The following is a 19,781-nucleotide window of genomic DNA, read 5'->3' as shown; positions in this document are numbered from 1 at the left end:
ATTTTAACATAAAGTTATGTTTAGATTTTAGGAACTCAAAATAATAAATACAGATGAAGAAACAGGAAAGGCTACATGGCGCAGCCCTCTGCAAAAGGAACATAGACAGCAGAGACTGCTGCTGCTAATTTTTATTAGATGTGTTTGTAAACTCAGCTAGCTGACAGCTGGAGAGTTGTTCACAGGCAAAAAGGAGCACCCACGTTTTATTTCACATTGCAGGCAGTTACAGGAGTACTTCACACCTGCCAGTTTACATCTACCCAGGTATTCAGCATCTTCTTTTGAATTAGCCCCACACAGTAGTCTCCCCATCAGCTTGCACGGCCTATGGCAAAACTAAGCAACATGAGCTATTTTGGTACAGAGCAAGCCATAGGTGTTTGTGGAGGGAGAAAGCTAGACTATATTGTATTTCGCAGCACTGTAAGCATTCTCCAGTATTATGACAGCTATTTACAGAGTCACAGTTATGAGTCTTGATTTTGCCTTTACCTATCCCATAAGCATTTATTCTTATTATAAAGAAACATGGTAGTGATTATTATGCTTTACGTTGGCTGTAACCCTAGGACAATTCAGGAACTGAAACCATGATGCAGGTGGCAGCTTCCTTGGCAATCAGCACTTTGCAACTGGTGCAATGTGATACTTGTGCTCTGACTCTAAAAGCAGCTTCTTTTCTGAAGCCTCTAATTTTGCAGTAGGTTGTTTTGTTCACCTCCTTAAGCTAAAGTAGGACTTTCTTATCCTTAATCTGGACCCTGAAAAAGTATGAGCATGAACTTAATGATTGCACTGTGTCCTTTTTTGCTTTTCCAGAATCAGAGGTATCTCTAAGAATATTGAAGCGTCTTATTTTCCCTATTGAAATATAAACTGGAGAGTACCAAAGAAACTAACGGCTTAATATATATATATAAAATATATATTTTAAATCTCAAGAATGAATTTGAGGTGAAGCAGCCTCTACTTAACTACTCTTTAAAAATACTTTAATATGCAAGCATGTTCTGAACACACGCAACAAACCCCAATGTGTTATGCAGGAAACACAGCAAAGGTCTTACAATGACTGGGTGTTTGCATTCTTCTTGCATGCTAAATTCAAGACAAAGAAGATTTACTTTTAATGCCACAAAAAACTTGCAAGAATGTCAGAACATATAAAAAGTCAACAGGAGCCAAATATTTGTTTAGTAATATTATCCTTTATTATTTTACAATATATTTCAAAAACTTTTACAGATGCCTTGAACTGTTCTACAAGAGCTGCAATACTGTCAAAAAAGCACACCTACAGACCGAATGCACAAACAGTCATACCTACTGGTATTGAACCATTAATATCCAGAGGGTGTAGTCTTTTAGTAATGCAAATGCAAACAGATGTTAATGCAGAAAAATAAACTCTGCATTCATGGTTATAGAACAGAGGACTTTTCAAACACATTTGGTAACGGTAACATTCTAGACAGCAATGAGTAGTATTACATATTCAAAGCAATACATGCCCTGAAAAGCCTGTATTTTCAATCTGTGCGTTTAAACTTGAATCAAAAATAAACTATATATATATTAAAAAATGGGACACCTAGTCTGACAACAAGCTTTGTTTCTTTTTTGTCCTAGAATGGCAATTAAGTTGACTGGGTGAACTCTGACCTGCATTTTTATTTTCCATCATCATCTCTTCTGCATTTCCGTAATATTAGGACAGTCTGTGAATGTTTTTTTAATTCCTTCTGCATAGGCTCGGGGGAATAACTTTGATGTATTAAACTTCTGTCTCAGTCTCCAAGTGGTAAATATAGTTAGTATTATAGTAAATACACTACCACAAAAAAAAAAACATTGTATAACGAGGTTTACAATATTATTAAAATTCTCAGTTGTGTTCCTGTGGTGCAACAAAGCAGTGCCACTGTAGTTTTCAAGCACTGTAGATAGGATCCTCTCAGGCACACTGCCCTTATTAACATCTCAGATATCTATTATCTTCTTCCTACAGAAATTTTGCTTTTACCATTTTTTCATTGTTTTTTGTCACAAAAGTGACCCAGACATCTTTAAACCTACATTATCTGTAAGTAACAAGATAAAGCCAATTGTTTGCGTATGTTTTTAAGCTTATTTAAGCTGATGTACTTTCATGGGAGTCTCATGACAGACAAGGAAGGAACAGTAACTACATATCAGATTTCTGTTATGTAAAAAAATAAAAAGGGTTGAAGTCAAAACTTATGACAGCGGCACTGTGGCAAGAGGCATTCAGTTCTGCTTTATTCTTCAAGTTTATAAAGTTTTAGTTACCATTTGCTAACAGTAAACACCATTTCTTAACTCAATAAGGCCTACATCCCCCCAGTCTCTAAAGACAGAGCTGCAATGGGCCATCACTATGTCATACCACAGCTTTTTTGCTGCAGTCTTCTTCACTAGCCTAAGTAGCAGTCAGTGGTATTTTTTACTTATATACACGAGTCACTCACACCCATCATTACAAATATGTTCTAGCTTATTTACTGTACAACATATGCATATATATTTCTGTTTGTTCAACCCTTTGTTTCTTAACACTCCAGTGGTTAAGGGCAGGCTGGAGAAAATTTCATTATGCATAAAAGGGTTATAAATTTCAAGTCTGTAGTGATCCTATTTTAATAGCAAAAAGGGAACATGTCATGCTCAATCTGTAAACATGGTTGGCCAAAATACAGACAAAAAAGAGGCAGAATATATTTTTTCTCTGGAGTCAATGTCTAGAAAGTTAAACAAAGTGGCGTTAGTCCAAAGTGATGCAGAAATAAAAAAAGGCATTTTCATAATGCACAACTAGAGCTATTAAGAATTTTCTTTCACAGAGGCCCTGAGACTTGAGTTAAATGTATTTTCCCTACCACGTGTTTCATGTGAAGTCAAACTTAAAGCTCTGTACATATAGATGTTTGGCATATAACAGTGGACCCATTTTTAAAAAGGGAAGCAATAAAATCTACATGAAAAACAGATGAAAGGACAACTTGATTGGAGGCCTCTGTTCTTTGACCCCTGCCCTATCAGGCTAAACGTCCAATAAAATGTAAAATGCAGCATACGTTTGCGTAACCTAAAATTTTTGTGGTAATTTATTGCAAATTGCACTTGGCAGTTCACCACACCAATGGAAAACTGGCCCCCCTGTTGGTTCACACAGTCTTTTAACACGAAATACAAGTCACCAGTAGAAAGATCTGGATAAAAAGTTTGCTGCTGTGCTGAGCCAGCTTGCTGCACCTTCTGGGTGTGACCCAACACGAGACACAGCTTTATCCTGTTCCTTGGTAGGGCTTTCATCTTCTGGTAAATACTCAGGTAGATCTGTATTCTGCTCTACTTCTACTGGAGTATCTTGGAACGGAACCAGCATCTGATAAATGCAACAGATTAAGAAGATGTCAGATCTTTTAAATGAAAAGAGTAAGTAAAAGTTACACACATATATACCTTAAGGATGATATGCATGCATGTTCCAAGATTCAGATGCTCAGTTTATGCATGTGGGGGTGAGAAAAGGGTCTTATATATATATCTAGAATCTATTACATTTAGAAGATGCACAAGAAAAGCTTGGGTTTAACATGAAAAGAGATTAAGGAAAAAAGAAATCATAAATCAAAAAAGATAGTTCTTTCACTGCAGAAGTGAAATAGAAGCACTTCAGCAACCCCTGCCAAAAAAAAAAGGCAATCTTCTCCATATCAGTAGAACCTAACATCAAGGAGAGAAACAATGATACTATTTTTACCCTTCTTTTAAGCAGTGCAATGGTAAGTTCTGTAAAACTGCTCTGTGGGTATATGTCCCTACATAGGGTAGTCTTTATCTTCCTTATACTGTATTTGGAGTACTCCCAATTAAAAAATGTTGCTTGGCATCAAATGTTATGGACACAGTTGTGCTGGTATTAAAGATCCAACCACCCTAAATCAATCACTACCTAGAAAGAAGCATATCCTACCTCCTCTCCACTTTCACTCTTCACAACTTGCTGCGCCTTCATAACTTTGGTCGATGCTATTGCTGTCGCCAAAGCCTACAACAAGGGGAAGAGCACACAGAAAAAACATAAAAGCTTTGCATGACAGAACTGCAATAGATGCGAGATCTGGAGAGTTATTTAGCACTTACCTCTGCTTTTAAGTCTGAGCGAATTCGGACCACACATCTTTGAACAGCCATTTGAAAAGTAAAACTAATAACACCTTTAATTTTCAACAAGGCCTCTTCACAAAGATTCCTTCGAGACTAAAAAAAATAAAAACAACAAAAAATAAAAAACCACACCCGACTCAAGTACTGACAGAAGACACCATGTGAAAACGCTAACAATTAGCGGTAAGGAATTCCTGCATGTCTGAAGGCAGATGGCTCTCAACAGCAATTTCATAAAAGAAACTAGGGCAAGTTACATTTATTTTCCTGAACAAATACTAAACTCTCTTGCTACAGAAGAATTAAAAAAAATGCTTACATTTTAGAAGTCAAACAGGGATGGAATCAACTGTAAATAATCAGAGAAAAGTGCTGAAAAACAAAGAATGTTTTTCTCCGTATGATCAGCTAAACAGTCCCCTGTGGTTAAGTTTTGACTGACTGAAGTGCTCATTGATGAACAGTTAGTGTTTAAGTTGCTATTTATCAGACACCTTGTGTTCATACTGACTGAACGCATCAAAGCAGCTGTTGTATCCTTCAGCTACCTCATCTGTGGCAGCTCATGGACATCACGGCACAGCATAAGCTTAACTCTTATTTCAAGGGGAAAATGTTTGGTTGATAAACCACAGAATGTTATATTTAAAGCACGTAACATCACCTACTGTGCAGTAACATTACATCAACCTGTACTAGTTATATCTGTTCTACATTATCTTAGAATGTTTTAATACTTTTTTCTTTTAATATTTGCATGATGGGATGGTTATAACAAAAAGGAATAAAACATAGTTGTACAGACTCCCGGCAGAGAAGGGGAAAAAAGAAAAGATGCACTGTACAGGAAAATTTGAGTCTTAGCACAGGTTCAAAATAACTACGTATCTCATTTAACTTTTACTGCAAGTTTCTGCAAGGTTTTCAATAATAAGTTACTTCAAAGGCTTTTTATGTTAGTTATCAAATAATTACTGGTCAGTACTTGGGACAAAGACAGCTTCATGCACAAAAAGTAAATCTCTCAGTCCCTGGAACAACTAACTGAAGCAGTTTGTCGTTAGTAGTTTCGCATACGTATTGAAACAATTTATGTATGTTTATGTATTGAAACAATCAACATTTCTGACAGTTTAAAAAAAAGTAACTTTGTCAGATGGGCTACATTTCTGATACACAAGAAATATCTAATGCAAAGATGATAGGCTGCCTTGCATAAATGAAAGCCCAAACGACTTCCAGACTCAAGAAGCAACGTATCCTTAGCTTATTAGCCTACATAAATAATTTATGATTACATGGGTGTATAGCAAATCTATGACAGATTCCAGCTCTTCACCCCAAGATCCCAGGTCAAGGCACAGGTGCCTCCATTTTTGAAGCGGAGATCATACTAATTTTACATGAGGCTTACAGTGATCAGTAACTGGTGAATCACATCTCAAAGACAAAACTTAACCAAGGTGCATACAAATTCCTTAAAAAGCTGGAAGCTTGGCAGCCTCAAGTCTGGCTATACAAATATCTTTTATAAAATATGTCTAATTACGGAAGTTTGGCACTAACTCTAGCAATGCACAGTGAGATATTTTTCAGAATAGTACTCCTGGGCACGGGGTAGGACAAGTGAAATTGAGAAGATTATTTTCTTGCACGCATTTTTCACATAAGAGGTTGGTGAACCTGTGACGTAAGACTAGCTTTACTTCCCGTTTCCAAATAATCTCAGCTGTGGCTTTTCTTGCTCTTCAGAATTACCATATCCTTCAATCAGAGCTGACAGGGCAGCAAGAGAATTATTAAAACCAAAAGTCCCTCCCCTCCTTCTCCTCTCCCTGGCCTCCAACTCACCTTCCTGAAAAGCTGATCAAATGCTAGGTATCAGTAAAGGTTGTGGCTTCCAACTGAGCTAGATTACTGAACACTGATTACTGCACCATACCAAATCCTACTAAAATACAGACCAGAAATTTTATTCAGGGGGATGCCACAGTCAGACTCCTCAAGTGCTACACCTTGTCTTTTTTCCCCCCCCCCTTCGATTCCCCACTCCCACCCCCTTTTTAAGCTTATCATCAAATTTGGTGATTACATCTTAAAATATAAACATCCTACTACACACTTCACCAACAACCAGCCTTCCCCCTTCCTTTCCTGGAAGGATCAATATCTACTACTTGAGGTCTCAAAATCCATAAACATTTTTAGGATTTGTAATCATTCCCAAGAACAGCTTTTTTTTCAAATCTAGACAAGGAAAGAGCAGATGAACTGAAAGCACAGTATTTCACAGCTCCACATTTACATATTATGCCTTCTAACACACATATGCATAACCTAATATCCTTTTCTAGTTGGGAATAAATTGTTGCATGGAACTAACCTGCTTTTACTTCAGCTTTCATCATTCTCCTGGACCCACCTTATCCTGACATTTAAAACACCCATTACATGGATGTTTAACTGCTGGGTAATAGTGGGCACCTGGAATATCACTAACTTTTCTTTAATCATCTAATGAAATACAAAGCTATCTATACTAGCTGTCTCCAGCCAGCACACAGTCAGATTTTTCTTTTCTTCAACCATGGGTTAAGAAACCATGCTAGTGTGCTCTAGGCAACTACAGAGCCCTGCAGTTTTGCTGTGTGGATCCGAATTTACTACACTTTTTTCTGAATAGCGGTGAACACTTTTGCCTCAACACTTGAGAGAAATGCCACGGATCTCAGTTAAGTTCTATTTGTCAAGAAATACAAACAAGTGTTTTTAAGACAGAATGAGATCATCATCAGTATATCTAAACTATTAAAGTAAAAGTGAATGAAGTTTCTTGCTCTGAGAGACCTGTGAGTAAGTAAAGCAACTACAGTCTAAAAAAATCATAATGGCAGACAACCAACTGGACTGGATTTAAAAAAAACCCTCATATTTCAGAGTACAGAAGCCAGTGGTGTTGACAAAGTGCTGCTTTTCTACACAGAGCAAATGGTGGACGGACAGAATTGTAAAAAATATTTACTTTGCATAAAGTGAGCTAGAGCAGCATGTTATTTCTAAAGGAATTAACTATCCAGGATGACGGGTACACTGTTGATAGACTGGGCTTGTGGACATGCTTACTTGGCAAAACGTAGAGCAACAAAGCAAAGGATCAGGTCTGATCATTTAAAATGGGTACAAAACCAAAGATACAGAGTCCGGAGGGCACTTGTGGATAACATGCTTAAACAGTCTACATGCTGTTTGGCAGCCGTAAAAAGGCAAACATGGCCCCAGGGTGTTATCTACAGGGGTATGGTAGATAAATCTGTAGAAGTTATTCTGACATTACATAAAGACTCAGTGAGACCTCATTAACTCAAATGCCATTCTGGTCACTACAGTAGAAAAGATCTCTCAGACAACGAAAAGATGTAGCAAAAACCAACTGTTAAAAAAAAAAACCACACAAAAAAACCCCCACACAAACACACAGTATTTCTAATTTAGAATAATAATTTTTTTTTTTTTTTTTAAAGTGTCTGAAATCTCTTACAACTAAAAGGAAACTGCCTTTTACTTAACATGCTGATATGGCCACAAGATATCATTAAGCGAAACTGCTGAAGGTACCTTGTTTATTCCATCCTTTCTTGAAAAAGGAAAAAAAAATTGGGAGAGGTGAGAGCAGAATATTTTGCAGAATAGTATCAAAGCCATTAAGGAAATTGCCTTAAAATATCTTCTTTAGACATTATGAGTAAGGTTAACTCATGCAAGATTTTGAACAGGTATTGTGAGTCACAATATAATTCACAGAAGCTGCTGACAACTGATAACACTACAAAAGTAGTCTGAACACATCACTTGTGTGTGCAAATCACATTTCAATACAGCATACCTTACTTACACAAGCATGTAGGATTTCCTTACCGAATCATCAAGGCCATCTATATGTAAAACCACTGTCTTGGCACGTTTATTTGTGCTGCCCAAGAAAAACTGAGCTTTCCGTCGACGATAGTTCATCTCATTCATATTGTCCATGTCTGACATGTGGGAAGACTGAAGAATATCATACACTTCAGAAGCTAAAAGTTTAGTCTCTCCTGGTGTGGTAGTCCTTAAAGGAAAAGGCATTAAGATTTGTAAGGATTTATTTTTACATTAGTACTGCAAATAGCAGCCACTTACATCCCAGTAACTGGAATACTCTATTGTTACAACAGAAATAGAATTATATAGTCAATATGTAGCAAAAAATATTAAAAGATTACTTTAAAAATAGTAATAATAAAAAAAACCCACAGGTGTCAGTGAACCAAATATTCAGCCAACATTCATCACTCATTTCTAGCTGAAACCAGAGTCTTTGGGCTAGGTTTGTATCTATGAGCTTCTGTTCTGTCACGTATGTTTATTGCTGTGAAAGAACTCAGTCATTTTTATTTCCGTGCCCCAGAAGGCATCATGCTCATTAGAGACCCAAAACCGCAGCTAAACCCTTTTTCAAAAAGAAGTTTTTGAAGGAGCATTTCCTTTTCCATACTCCATTATTCACTTGATCTGTTTTAACTCTAACAACATCATAAGCGAGTTTACAAACTGAAGTAATATCATTTACATTAGTTTGACAATTGCAAAGCAAATGCAGCATTAGATGCTCAGTACACCATTGTTAGTCATGTCTAGATTTCCTTTTTTAAAAAGATCTCCCATTGCTTTTTAGACAAACATGTCATCTTCCACCTCCGTCACTCAGATAATAAAAATAATTCCTCTGTAAAACTTTATCCTTCAAACTGCTTTCTCCTCTGAAGATACCTAGTATCAACAGCAAAGCAGGATCACAAATGTTCTTAAAGAATCCAAAGGATATTTCCAATTAGACTAAAACTTGTCGTTAGAACTATATGGTAATTTTTTTTTAAGATGAAAAAAATATAGATAGTAGACAGCATATATTTATTCCTTATGCTTTATCAAAACTGATTATAATAAGGTACTACTATAAATCTTTTGTCCAAACACAACCCTGTTTTAATTAGGTCAATGATTTAAAAGTATGGGCAGGAACAAAATCATTACAGCATCAAGTTTCAATTAATCTTAAAATGATAAATCACAGCTTTGCTGCTTTGGTTTGCAAATCCTAAATAAGTAAGAAGTACCTTTAGGTTTTTTTTCTTTCTCCATTTAACTTCCTTAACTATCATACGTTAAACACTTCATCTATCCTAGCATATGGCCAGAAAAGAACACTGATGCAAGTATCTTAGGAGTTCTCAACCTGTGGGTCTCCCAGCTAGTCTTACCCCCTCGTTCTTATTTTTCCTGCAGCTGTGTTTTGGACAGCATCCCTTTGGAAAGGAAAAAGTGAGTTCTTCTGAATACTCAAGTACAATGATATAATTTAAAAAAAAAATGTATCGCAAGAGATTGTCTAAATATAATAAGCAAGCAAAGACCAAAGACAGCAAAGCAGTTACGCATGTGCTCAATTTTAAATACATGCTTACCTTCTGTTTACCTACAGGGAAACAGATGCTTTAATTAATTCATAAAAATGAGCGCTGGGAACACACAAAGATTTCTACTTCATCCTTCCACACTTTCTTGGATAAAGTTGAAAAAGTAATTGAACTTAGTCAATAAAGTTAAACAGCAAAACCATGCAAGTTAGTGTTTTCAGGCAGTCATATATTAGTTTGTGCAAAAGTGGCAGCTTATCAAGACACTAAAAATAATTACCTAGCCATTATCTTTGATAAATTCTTTCTACCGAAATGAATATGGATAGGATTTTTTTTTTTTTAACAATTAAGTAATAACATTATTTAAATTTCACTATCCCACCCACAGCAAGCACTAGGCAATTTTAGTAGGAATTTTTACTTGAATACAATTGTATCATTTAATCAGGAGGCTGTCATGAAATTAAAAAACAAAATCAGAAAAAGACAAGGGAGAAATAAAATATATTTAAAAGAATATTAGCCATAAAAAAAAAAAAAAGGAACTCAAAGTTGCCAGTATGACAGCAAATATAAGATGCACAAGCATGTGTAAAAAACCAACAGTGAATTTCATAATGTTTAGCACTCCCAACATCATAGCTGGCATAGTTTGAAGATTAATGACTAAGATGAATTGTACTATCCAAACAACCTGTTCATTTGAAAGCATAAGTCTAAATATGCTCTTGATATAAGTATTCTAAGTTATTCCTAAAACAAGTCTATATAAATAAATACACATGCGTACACACAAACTTAAACAAGCTAGTCTGAACTCTGTATTTTTCCAAATACAGATTTCTATAGTCTATCACTGTTAAGTTACAGACAATAACACTAGTAACCCCTTCTACGTTAAATAAGATAAACCCCCAAACCACATGATTTTAATCTTGTATTGCTCAAGAGACTCTCTTTATAAGAAACACTCTTTATGTAGTTACAGAAGCAGCATGAAACTAAGACACGGGATCACAAGGGAAGGAACCACTGATATGATATTAAGACTATCAGACTGCAAAACAATCCGCAATAAAGGTATAAGCCAAAGTTTTATTCTGCAGTAATGCAACACTATCAGCAATTTGATTAAAAAACAACCACAAAAAAAAAGACCCCCAATATACACACGGTCCCATACAAAGCCTTCTACAACTTCAGTGCACTAGTAAAATGAGAGGACAGTGTACTGGTAAAATGACAGAACACAAGTTTTGCATCAATCTGTTGCTCTTTCATTAAAGATATTCGTATCACAGCTATACAAAGGATCTTAACAACTTTAAGAAAAAAAAAAAGTATCCGCATTACAAGCAAGTATAATAAACCTTCTCTATTGTAAAACCAAGGTGATGGTCAACACTGACTGTTCCTTGACATCCTATATTGGTAAAGATAAAAACAACTAAACTACAAATAGAATTAATACACAGTTAAATGGAGGAAGTTTTAAAAAATAAAGGTAACACTTGGGCTGTGTTTTTGTTGACCAAAATAAGAAAAATTGCAATCTCAAGAGACTAGGATTCTGAGGGTACCGACAGAGGTCCTCTAATGAGCTCTGCTTCAGTAGCTTCAGGTATTGCTCCTGGATGTCCGACATGGTCTCCTGCCTCTAGCTGAGAAGAACTCCTGCTCAGCTTTCAGGCACCCCAGTTCAAAACCGAGTATAGTATTTTATTCACCAGCAAAGGCGAGAACATACTACAGAGTTGCTATGGACTGACTAGTGTTCTACTGCTCTGCCAGGCAAACGGTAATCTCTGGTTAATAACATCTCAAGAATTGGTAGCATCTTATACTACTTCAGCAAGATTCAGAAGATGCCTATCAGAAACCCAAACCTTTAATTTTCACTGCTGTCTTGGAACTCCTGTCATCCTAGACTGCTGCCTGTCCTTCCATTATGTTCACACAAGGCCTGGCTGAACCAGTAATATGGACACACAATCCAAGTGACATGTGCCGCATCTGTTAGAAGAGGATGCAAGAAACAGTTCTCATTTAATATGCAATTTAAAATAACTTTGTAAACATGGCACAAGTGTTGCAGAGGTTTTATTTGCATCGCAAGACATTAAGAAGTTTTAGCTAAACTTAAACCACAGGAAAGTTACTGGCCACAACCCCAAGGTTATATGTGGTGTGCATGAACATGCGTATGTTTGGAAAGAAAGCGCGGGCTGCGCAGTACTATGGCTGTAAACCAGCATGTGATCCGAGTACACATGCAGCATCACAACTGTTAACAGAAGAGCTCTGACAGTCTTGTTTGTATCTGACCTAAAGCTGTATCTAACCTAAAGATAACAAAGCTGTGTTTCTTCCTTTAGAAAAAGCACAAAGGCTAAAGACGACTAATATATTAAATGAGTGGATTTTCCCCTCTTGTAAAAAAAGATACAAATACATATATGTTTATATATATATACACACACACCCCTATATCTAAAAACAAAAAAAATCACTGTTGTTTTTAAACCTAAAATATTGTATGTGTATATTTTACATATCTAGATATAACACACATATATTTGATATTTCATAGGTGTGTGTTTATATATAAAACATACACATATAGTTTTATATATACATGCCCCCCCCAACATATAAATATACAAAAAAAACCAACCTACATCACAGGAAACAGATGCAACCCTAACCCAGTTCAAAGTACAGCAGACCCTGGGCACCAAGCACAGAAAATAAATACATTTCCTTAGTAGCACGCACTGGGTTCTAATGACATATTAGCTAAACACAGAGACAACAAACACACTATAATGGAATTTCATCAGAGTTTTTTTACTGAGTTTATAACCTAGAGGAAGGAGGTTCTCAAATTAAAGAGGACATCTTTGTTCCTCAGAGATTCAGTGACATCCCAGACTCTATCAAAAGGAGACTTGTGTCATTTAATTCCAGATGTGAAGTTCAGTCTGAGTTCTATAATCACGCTGCTTTTGGCTGCATTTGCTCAATTTATCCACTATGCACAATAAGAGAAAGATACTTAACCCATTGAACGCACGATTAGAAATTGAGGAGCGATTAGGTAAATTCAAACAGGATATCCATTTTTATCTACTTGTGGATATCTATTTTTACTTACTTGTGAAGAAGGAATACTGCTGCACACAGTCAGTTATGAACTTTTATAAGAAGCAGCAAATGTTTACATAACCTGCCACACAACCAAAACAGAATATAGTTTAAGATTATTTTAGAAATCGAACTTTTACATAAGTAACTCAAAGACATATTTAATTCTCCTGGCAACTATTTCCCTTATGTAGCATTTTCCAAAGTTTTGCATGCCAGTTTACGTAACTGTAGCCCACCTGATAATCTAGAATGTCTGAAATATATGCAGCTGTGTAATTTTATTTTGATTTCTCCTCAGGAACTTATTTGTTGCCATATTTAGTCTTCTATTGTTCAACGCTCACTCCTTAAGTGTTTTATCTTAAGATATCACAAACTAAAGGCGTGGACAGATGGAAAAACAGGCTTTCTCCGTCATTAAAAAAGACTTGCCAGTTTGTATTTCAAACCTTTTCACCTTACCTTATAGGGTAGTTTTACTAGCTGCAGTCAGAGAAAAAGCTATCGAATTTACTACACCTTATAATAACAATTTAGACATTTCTTACAGAATGTTAAAAATTCAGTTTACTGGTTCAACATTTATTTTAGGAAAACACTGCTCTAAGTCTTCTCCCTTAAGTAAAACTACAAAAAAAGCTGTAGATGAATTTATGTATATTTAGTATATGACCAAAAAGGTAATCACATAGGAATACCCAAAGAAACATTTCAATCTCAAGTCATTTCATAACACAGATCAAAATGTCAATGCAGATAAGCTCTTTAAAAGAGGTAAGAAAAACGTACACTTGCAAACCAGACCTGATGTAGTTCAAGAGCACTCAGCTTGTAACCTAGGGACCAATTGCAGCCTCGTACCAATGGACCTTTTCCCCAGGGCTCCTCAGGAATAAGACACAGATGAAAAGCCTGACTGACCAACCGACCATTCTCAGCTGCCAGCTTCAGAAAGGGGTGGGGGGTGACAGTTCCACATTTGGACACATGACAAAGCCACTGCTCATTCCCTGCCCAAGTCTGAGAAACCTCTGCAAAAAGATGGCAATTAGAAGTAGGCTCTATCATAGAACAGCCCACTCCAGAAACTCTGCTAAGATCCGAGCAGCTATAGGCAGGATATTGGTATACAAGAACATTTATGCTTACAGCTGACGACTCGTACACATGTAATAGATTTAGCACTTTCAGGTACAGAGTATCTATATTAAAAATATATGTATTTGAACATTCACCCTATGGCTCATAACTATGTTCTTCCCCAGGAATTTTTGAGAAACCAATATAGAGAAAAAAAAAAAAAAAAAAAACAAAGAACAGAACTATAAAAGCAAATAGAGATGGCAGTGGGGAAGTGAAGGTTAACCCAGTCCACAAAAACTTTAAGGAAAGGGGCCTCTATCTTTTAAAGTCAAATCAAGTAAAATGGCCTTTGTTGACATCTCAAGCAGTTTACACACTAACGGAAAAATAGCATCTTAAAGCATAGATTTTAAAAACACAGAACAACACTTTCCAAGTCTAAAAAATAAAATACAATTATCTTCCTTACCCAAGTTAAGGCTCATCTATTTGAAAAGGGTTCAACTGAATCCCAGAGTAGTGTCCTACTCTTGCACGTCCAACATCAATTAGAAGTAAAACAATTCAAGTTTCACATGCACTCTTATCACAGAAAAATCTTATGCAAATTAGCAATAAAGTAATATCTAAGGCTTGAATGCAACATTTTTTCTTCAGAATATCAGTTTGAGAAACTCCATTCCTAGAACGCCCCCAGAAAGTTTGAGAACATATGTGGTCACATTAAATATTTCCACTTGATCCCAATTGATTTTACACACTCAAGTACTGCTGATAGAAGATAGTGTTAATATTTTTCCCTAAAATTCTTAAGGCGGTGGTATTTTCAATCATCATTTTATTTCTGCAACGAACCTCATTCACTGCAATTAATGCAGTATCCTATGCAGCACTGAAAGTACAAGTAAGAATTTAATGGATTGGCATGAATTCTATCTAAATACATTCTTGAGCAAACGCAGCTGTATTCAAAAAGCTAAAGCATATGCTTGGTAGAGATTTATCATTTGATTGATTTATGGTTTAAAAAGAGTCTAACAAATTGATATCCATATCAACTATAACCTCAAAGCCTTTGATGTATTTATTTCCAGGTGACTGATTTCTTTTGAAGTTCATTCCTCCTATCTTCAAAGACAGAAATTGTCTCCAGCAATAACTAAAAAGAGCAGTAAGCTGTAAAAAGTTGCTACGTTCTAGACGGGGAAAACCACCAATCCTTGACTCTAGACAGTGCCAGTGATTGACGTGATTTTGATGAAAGCTTTGAGCATAAATGACAAGCCTAAAGAAAGAGCATGGTATTACAAAAAAAGCAATCTGTTTCAAGACAGTTATCTGATCTGGCGGTTTTTCTGGCTGTTCTGCTCCAGTGTTCTTGCTCATCTCCAAAAACTCTGCTCTTTCTCATGAGCTGTTAGTGCATCCCATGATATGTCGGGCTCAGAAGCATGCGGCTATTCTCCTGACTCATTCCAGGCAATGGGCAAGTCAGGCACCACAAAAAGAGCACCACTTTAGCACACGCTTTCCTAACGGTTCTAGTAATGTTCTGTCTGCATGCTACCCCTTACTATACACCACTTCCTCAGTTTCCTCTAGCCTCAAAACAACTAGTGAAAGACCAGATAACATTTTACATTGGCTGACAAAAAGGATTACCACCTGCTCTCTTAAAGAGAAGAGGTCTAAATCCTGAAGTATATAGACAGCAGGATCCGTACTTTGGCCAGAAACAACACATCAGTGTAACAGTGGGTTAATAATAGGGAAAAATTCATAGATATAGAAAAGTGAAAAACGCAGCAGAACGCATAGGATTGTGCAAATTTAGAGCAACATGCCAAGTTGCCACTATGAATCTCTACATCCAAAAAATCAAGTAGCCGGATCACTGAGCAACCTACAGCAAGCACCAGTGCAGTATGTGTTATGTGACTGCACTCTAATGGCATCAACTGCACGCTACACGTCACCTTTATTTACTCCAAGGTTAGTGTACCAAGCAAACAAGACAAGGCCAGACAAACTTTTCTAGAACGCTTTCCAGATCTTCAAGATGCTGACATCTTGGCATGGCTTCCAGTCTCTACTCATGTTATTAGCATTGATAATTCGGCTGGGAGATACTAAATTTAGAGAAGTTTGGAAAAGAAAGAGGAAATCTGACTTCATTATGAAGTTGATTTTGTGCACAAGAAACACTTTGCTAAAATTATGCATGATACTTAGATGTCCCAAAGCCACTAATTACTAGTTCTTGCTCAATGACATAAATATTAAGTCAAAATGCCCAATGACCTTGAAAATTTAAACAAAATTAATGTAAACGTTGGGATGTTTTCAGGACTACTAAAAACCAAAAATCACCAAGTATTAAACATATATTGTAAACCTGAGTAAAATCATAGGACACCTCCATTAAGTGCTGCAAAATCAGTGTTTGTGATATGGCCTTACACATTTAAGAAAACAGAATAATTATCTAGTGCTAAGAGTATTTCACTGATCCATTCTATTGTCCTCTGTTCACTAGAGGGGAACAACTCTTAAGAATGGGATAACAGATTTGAACACATGCCATATGCTTATCACAGCTACTCATCCAATTTTGTTTAACTCTTGCTATTTATATGCTGAATGGAAGCTCAACTTTTGATCTTCCACAGCTTGGTATCTACCATATGGACATATTCTCTCTATCAAAGGGGAGGGGGGTGTGTGTGGGGGGGAAACACCACCCAAAACCACCACCACACACACACCACCAAGCCCTGTTACTCAACTAAACTCAGAGGCTTCAGTAGCATTTGCCAGACAAGGGTTTGCATAACAGAAACTCCACGTTGAGTTTCACAGGAGCTAGTTCCAGCATCCTGCCTACTAATGAACAGTAATCATTTAATATATTTATATGGCAGAAATCATGATCATTATTTAGCTTTAACAAATCTCATCAACAAAAACAATCAGAAGGGTAACAACTCTCTTCAGTCCTTTGCAGTGTGAGATACCAAATATTGGAATTACAAATCCAATTCTTCCTAGCCATAACACCATAGCAGGCAGGAAGGAGTACAGGTAGTACTTGAGTTAAGTTCTGTACTTCAAGTCGTTCCTAAAATCTTTAAGGAAACCGAATACTACTGCTTGTATAATCACCATTCTAATACCATTAAGTATATCACATCATAATGTATGACGATAGTTAATCGTTATTATCAGAAAAAAAACTTGTATGACTTTAAGGAAACAGCTTATTTCAGGTTTCAGTATTAAGCTTAATCTGTTTATTTCCCTAAAAACTAGTGGAGAAAATGAAAAACAATTAGCAAGCTTACAGGGAAAGTTTCCCTAAACATAACCTACTTCTATCAGTATGAACACTCTAAAGAAAACTACAACACCAACCTGCAGCAGAGCAAAAGATGCAGGTTTAGTCCATACAGGCTTATCTATATGGAAGTTTTACATTTGATACATTTTGCCAATATTGATAATATTGATTGATTCAGCACAGATTTGAAGTAGGCAGCTTTGAAAGCAACAATATTTAGACAGCTTGTTTTCATACTCTTGAACTACTTGTTGGCGATGATTTTTTTTTTAAACCAAGCCAGTATTAGCAGCTTCACTGCTAGCCGCTCATACAAAATAGGATGAGGCATGTGCCAATATTTAAATAATAGTGTTTTAATATTAATGTGAACTTGATAGTTAAGTACTACGTATCACTGAATAGGTTGACCATTTTAAATTGTTCCAAGTTATTATATAGTGCTTCCTACATGGAAAACTTGAAAGCAATCCTGCAGAGTAAAGTATTGTGTAATATGTATTGCAGAACAACTGAGTATAGAAACATATGCCTGAACAGAAATAGTTCTAATGCAGAATAACATCTTTGCTATGAATATCTTAGTTGTTCTAGAATAAAATTCACTTTCTTACAGAATAACAGTTCTATTCAGAAACTGTTTATGAATTATGTTTCATAACGGCTATTTTTTTTTTTTTTTTTAAGAATTTCCCTTTGTTACATGTAACATCCACATGAGACTATGCAAATTCTAATCACACCAGCACCTCACTATGTTCCTCGCTTGAACAGCATTTGGTAAAAAGGTAATCTGGGCACTTACAGTTTAATAAAAATCTGCAATCTTTTTGATATTCTCAGTAAGGTCAAAAAGAGGTAGAAAGGCATGACCTATGGACGTGCTCACTGTAAGCTAAAAGCTGACATGATATTGGCAAGGAAGGCTGAGAAACATCTCAGTGCTAAGTGCTATGCTTTTCATAGATAAATGGCTCCAGTCTACAACACTGTCCAGCTGCACCTTTCATGGCTGTAAAATACTTCAAAGTAGAATTTACTTTTTTTTTTTCCCCAAGCATCTTGAACCTTTGTTCTCTATTTTAGCAAGCTGTCAGAAAGAGTCAGCATATTACAGAAGAACCCACCTCAGCATTTCTTCCTGTAAACCGAATAGTAACCAGGGAAGGTCATTGTATTTCTAGAATGCTTTCCACATCAGCTGACTGCAAGGTTTATTGAGTGTTAAAGGCACCCTGTGTTCCCATTACTATCCCTGACTCTTCTGCCAATCCACATAAAATCTTCTCCCTCCCATCTCAGTACACAGGCCCACCACAAAAAGGGAAAACAGGTTATAAAGTAGCAAACGGCTTGCTTTCAGCATGCCATGTCAGGCAGGTCTTCATACACTAAATTCAGCATGATAAGAAAAAAAAGTTACTATCATACAGTCAGCAATTAGGTAAATGCCAATTCAGATTATATTCTGTTCACTTTAACATATTAGAACTACTGGGCCACTCTGCCAGTATATCACTTTGTTTTCTAATACTCAAAAAAATGTTTCTCAGAGCCACAAAGTTGTTTTAATATAAATTTAAGTCTGCAGAAAAACAGGAATTAAAGAACAAATTAAAAAAAAAAAATTAAGCTCATACTTACAGACCTTTTAAAATATGCAACTCCCTAGTCCAGCCAGTTTCTAAACAAAGAAGAAAGTGGCAAATACACTGAGCAGAGACTTTCAAATATTTATTTTTATTAAACTATTTTATACTTCATGCACTTTCTACAGTGTTTCAATATTCACTTTTTTATTCTGCAATAACTGCTTCACAGCACTTCTTGCCTATAATGAAAAGCTGCTAGTTCATTTTCCAACTTCCCAACCGATTTCTTCATATTTAAATACAATGGCAAAGCATTCAAAGCAATTATAATGATTGCAGCCCTTTCTGCCAAAAAGCCACCACCAGATTAAAGTCCATTTACTCAGTAACTGGTATCGTACATTCCTTTCCAAGTTTAGGAGCCTACAATTTGGTAACATATGGCTTTTCAGATTCTGTACATTAATCGTCATTGTAAAAGTTAGACACCTCTGCAGCTAGGTAACAGGGCATGAAACTAGCATTACTTTTTATCATATTCTTAAGCCAGTCATGATAAGCCAGCTAGAGGCCACGATTGTCAAAGATTTAAAGGTAGACTAAATCTTATGTTATGTAAATGATTGATAAAGGCAGCTGAATTCACAGTGACGTTCTTTGTTACTTCCCAATTTGTCAGTTAGTCAATTTGGAATTCAGTAAATACAAACAAAATTAAATATTTCCAAAGAAAAGGGATAAAAGAGAAAAGGGATAAAAGAGAAACTCTTAAAATACGACTGTAACGTTACGAATGTACCAAAAAAGTTGAGCATTAACTGTAACTGTTTCGCAGAAACTGGTAACAAAAGTAATCAGTCCGTTATTTCATTAGTGGGCAAACGTACTGTACTGGGGTACCAACAGCATTAGTCTATGTGCTAACAGCACCTGGAATAAATTGAGGCAGATATCAGATAATGAAAAGCAGCA

General features: G+C 36.1%; 1 protein-coding gene across 2 annotated transcripts in view; it reads right to left on the bottom strand.

Annotated features, from left to right (window-relative positions):
• Positions 1–1,191: 1,191 nt before the first annotated feature.
• ARMC1 (armadillo repeat containing 1) overlaps positions 1,192–19,781 on the bottom strand; it is a 33,981-nt gene continuing 15,391 nt past the window's right edge. For both annotated transcript variants that reach the window (XM_068932609.1, XM_009673498.2), the window contains exons 4-7: positions 8,110–8,299; positions 4,171–4,287; positions 4,001–4,075; positions 1,192–3,409 (exon numbers count right to left, since the gene is read on the bottom strand). In XM_068932609.1, coding sequence (XP_068788710.1) covers positions 3,218–3,409; positions 4,001–4,075; positions 4,171–4,287; positions 8,110–8,299 — 574 coding nt within the window. In that variant the 3' untranslated portion in view covers positions 1,192–3,217. The remainder of the gene's footprint in view (positions 3,410–4,000; positions 4,076–4,170; positions 4,288–8,109; positions 8,300–19,781) is intronic.

The sequence above is a fragment of the Struthio camelus genome, chromosome 2 (assembly GCF_040807025.1).
Source record: "Struthio camelus isolate bStrCam1 chromosome 2, bStrCam1.hap1, whole genome shotgun sequence".
Lineage (NCBI taxonomy): Eukaryota > Metazoa > Chordata > Aves > Struthioniformes > Struthionidae > Struthio > Struthio camelus.
This window is presented reverse-complemented; position numbering and strand designations above follow the sequence as displayed.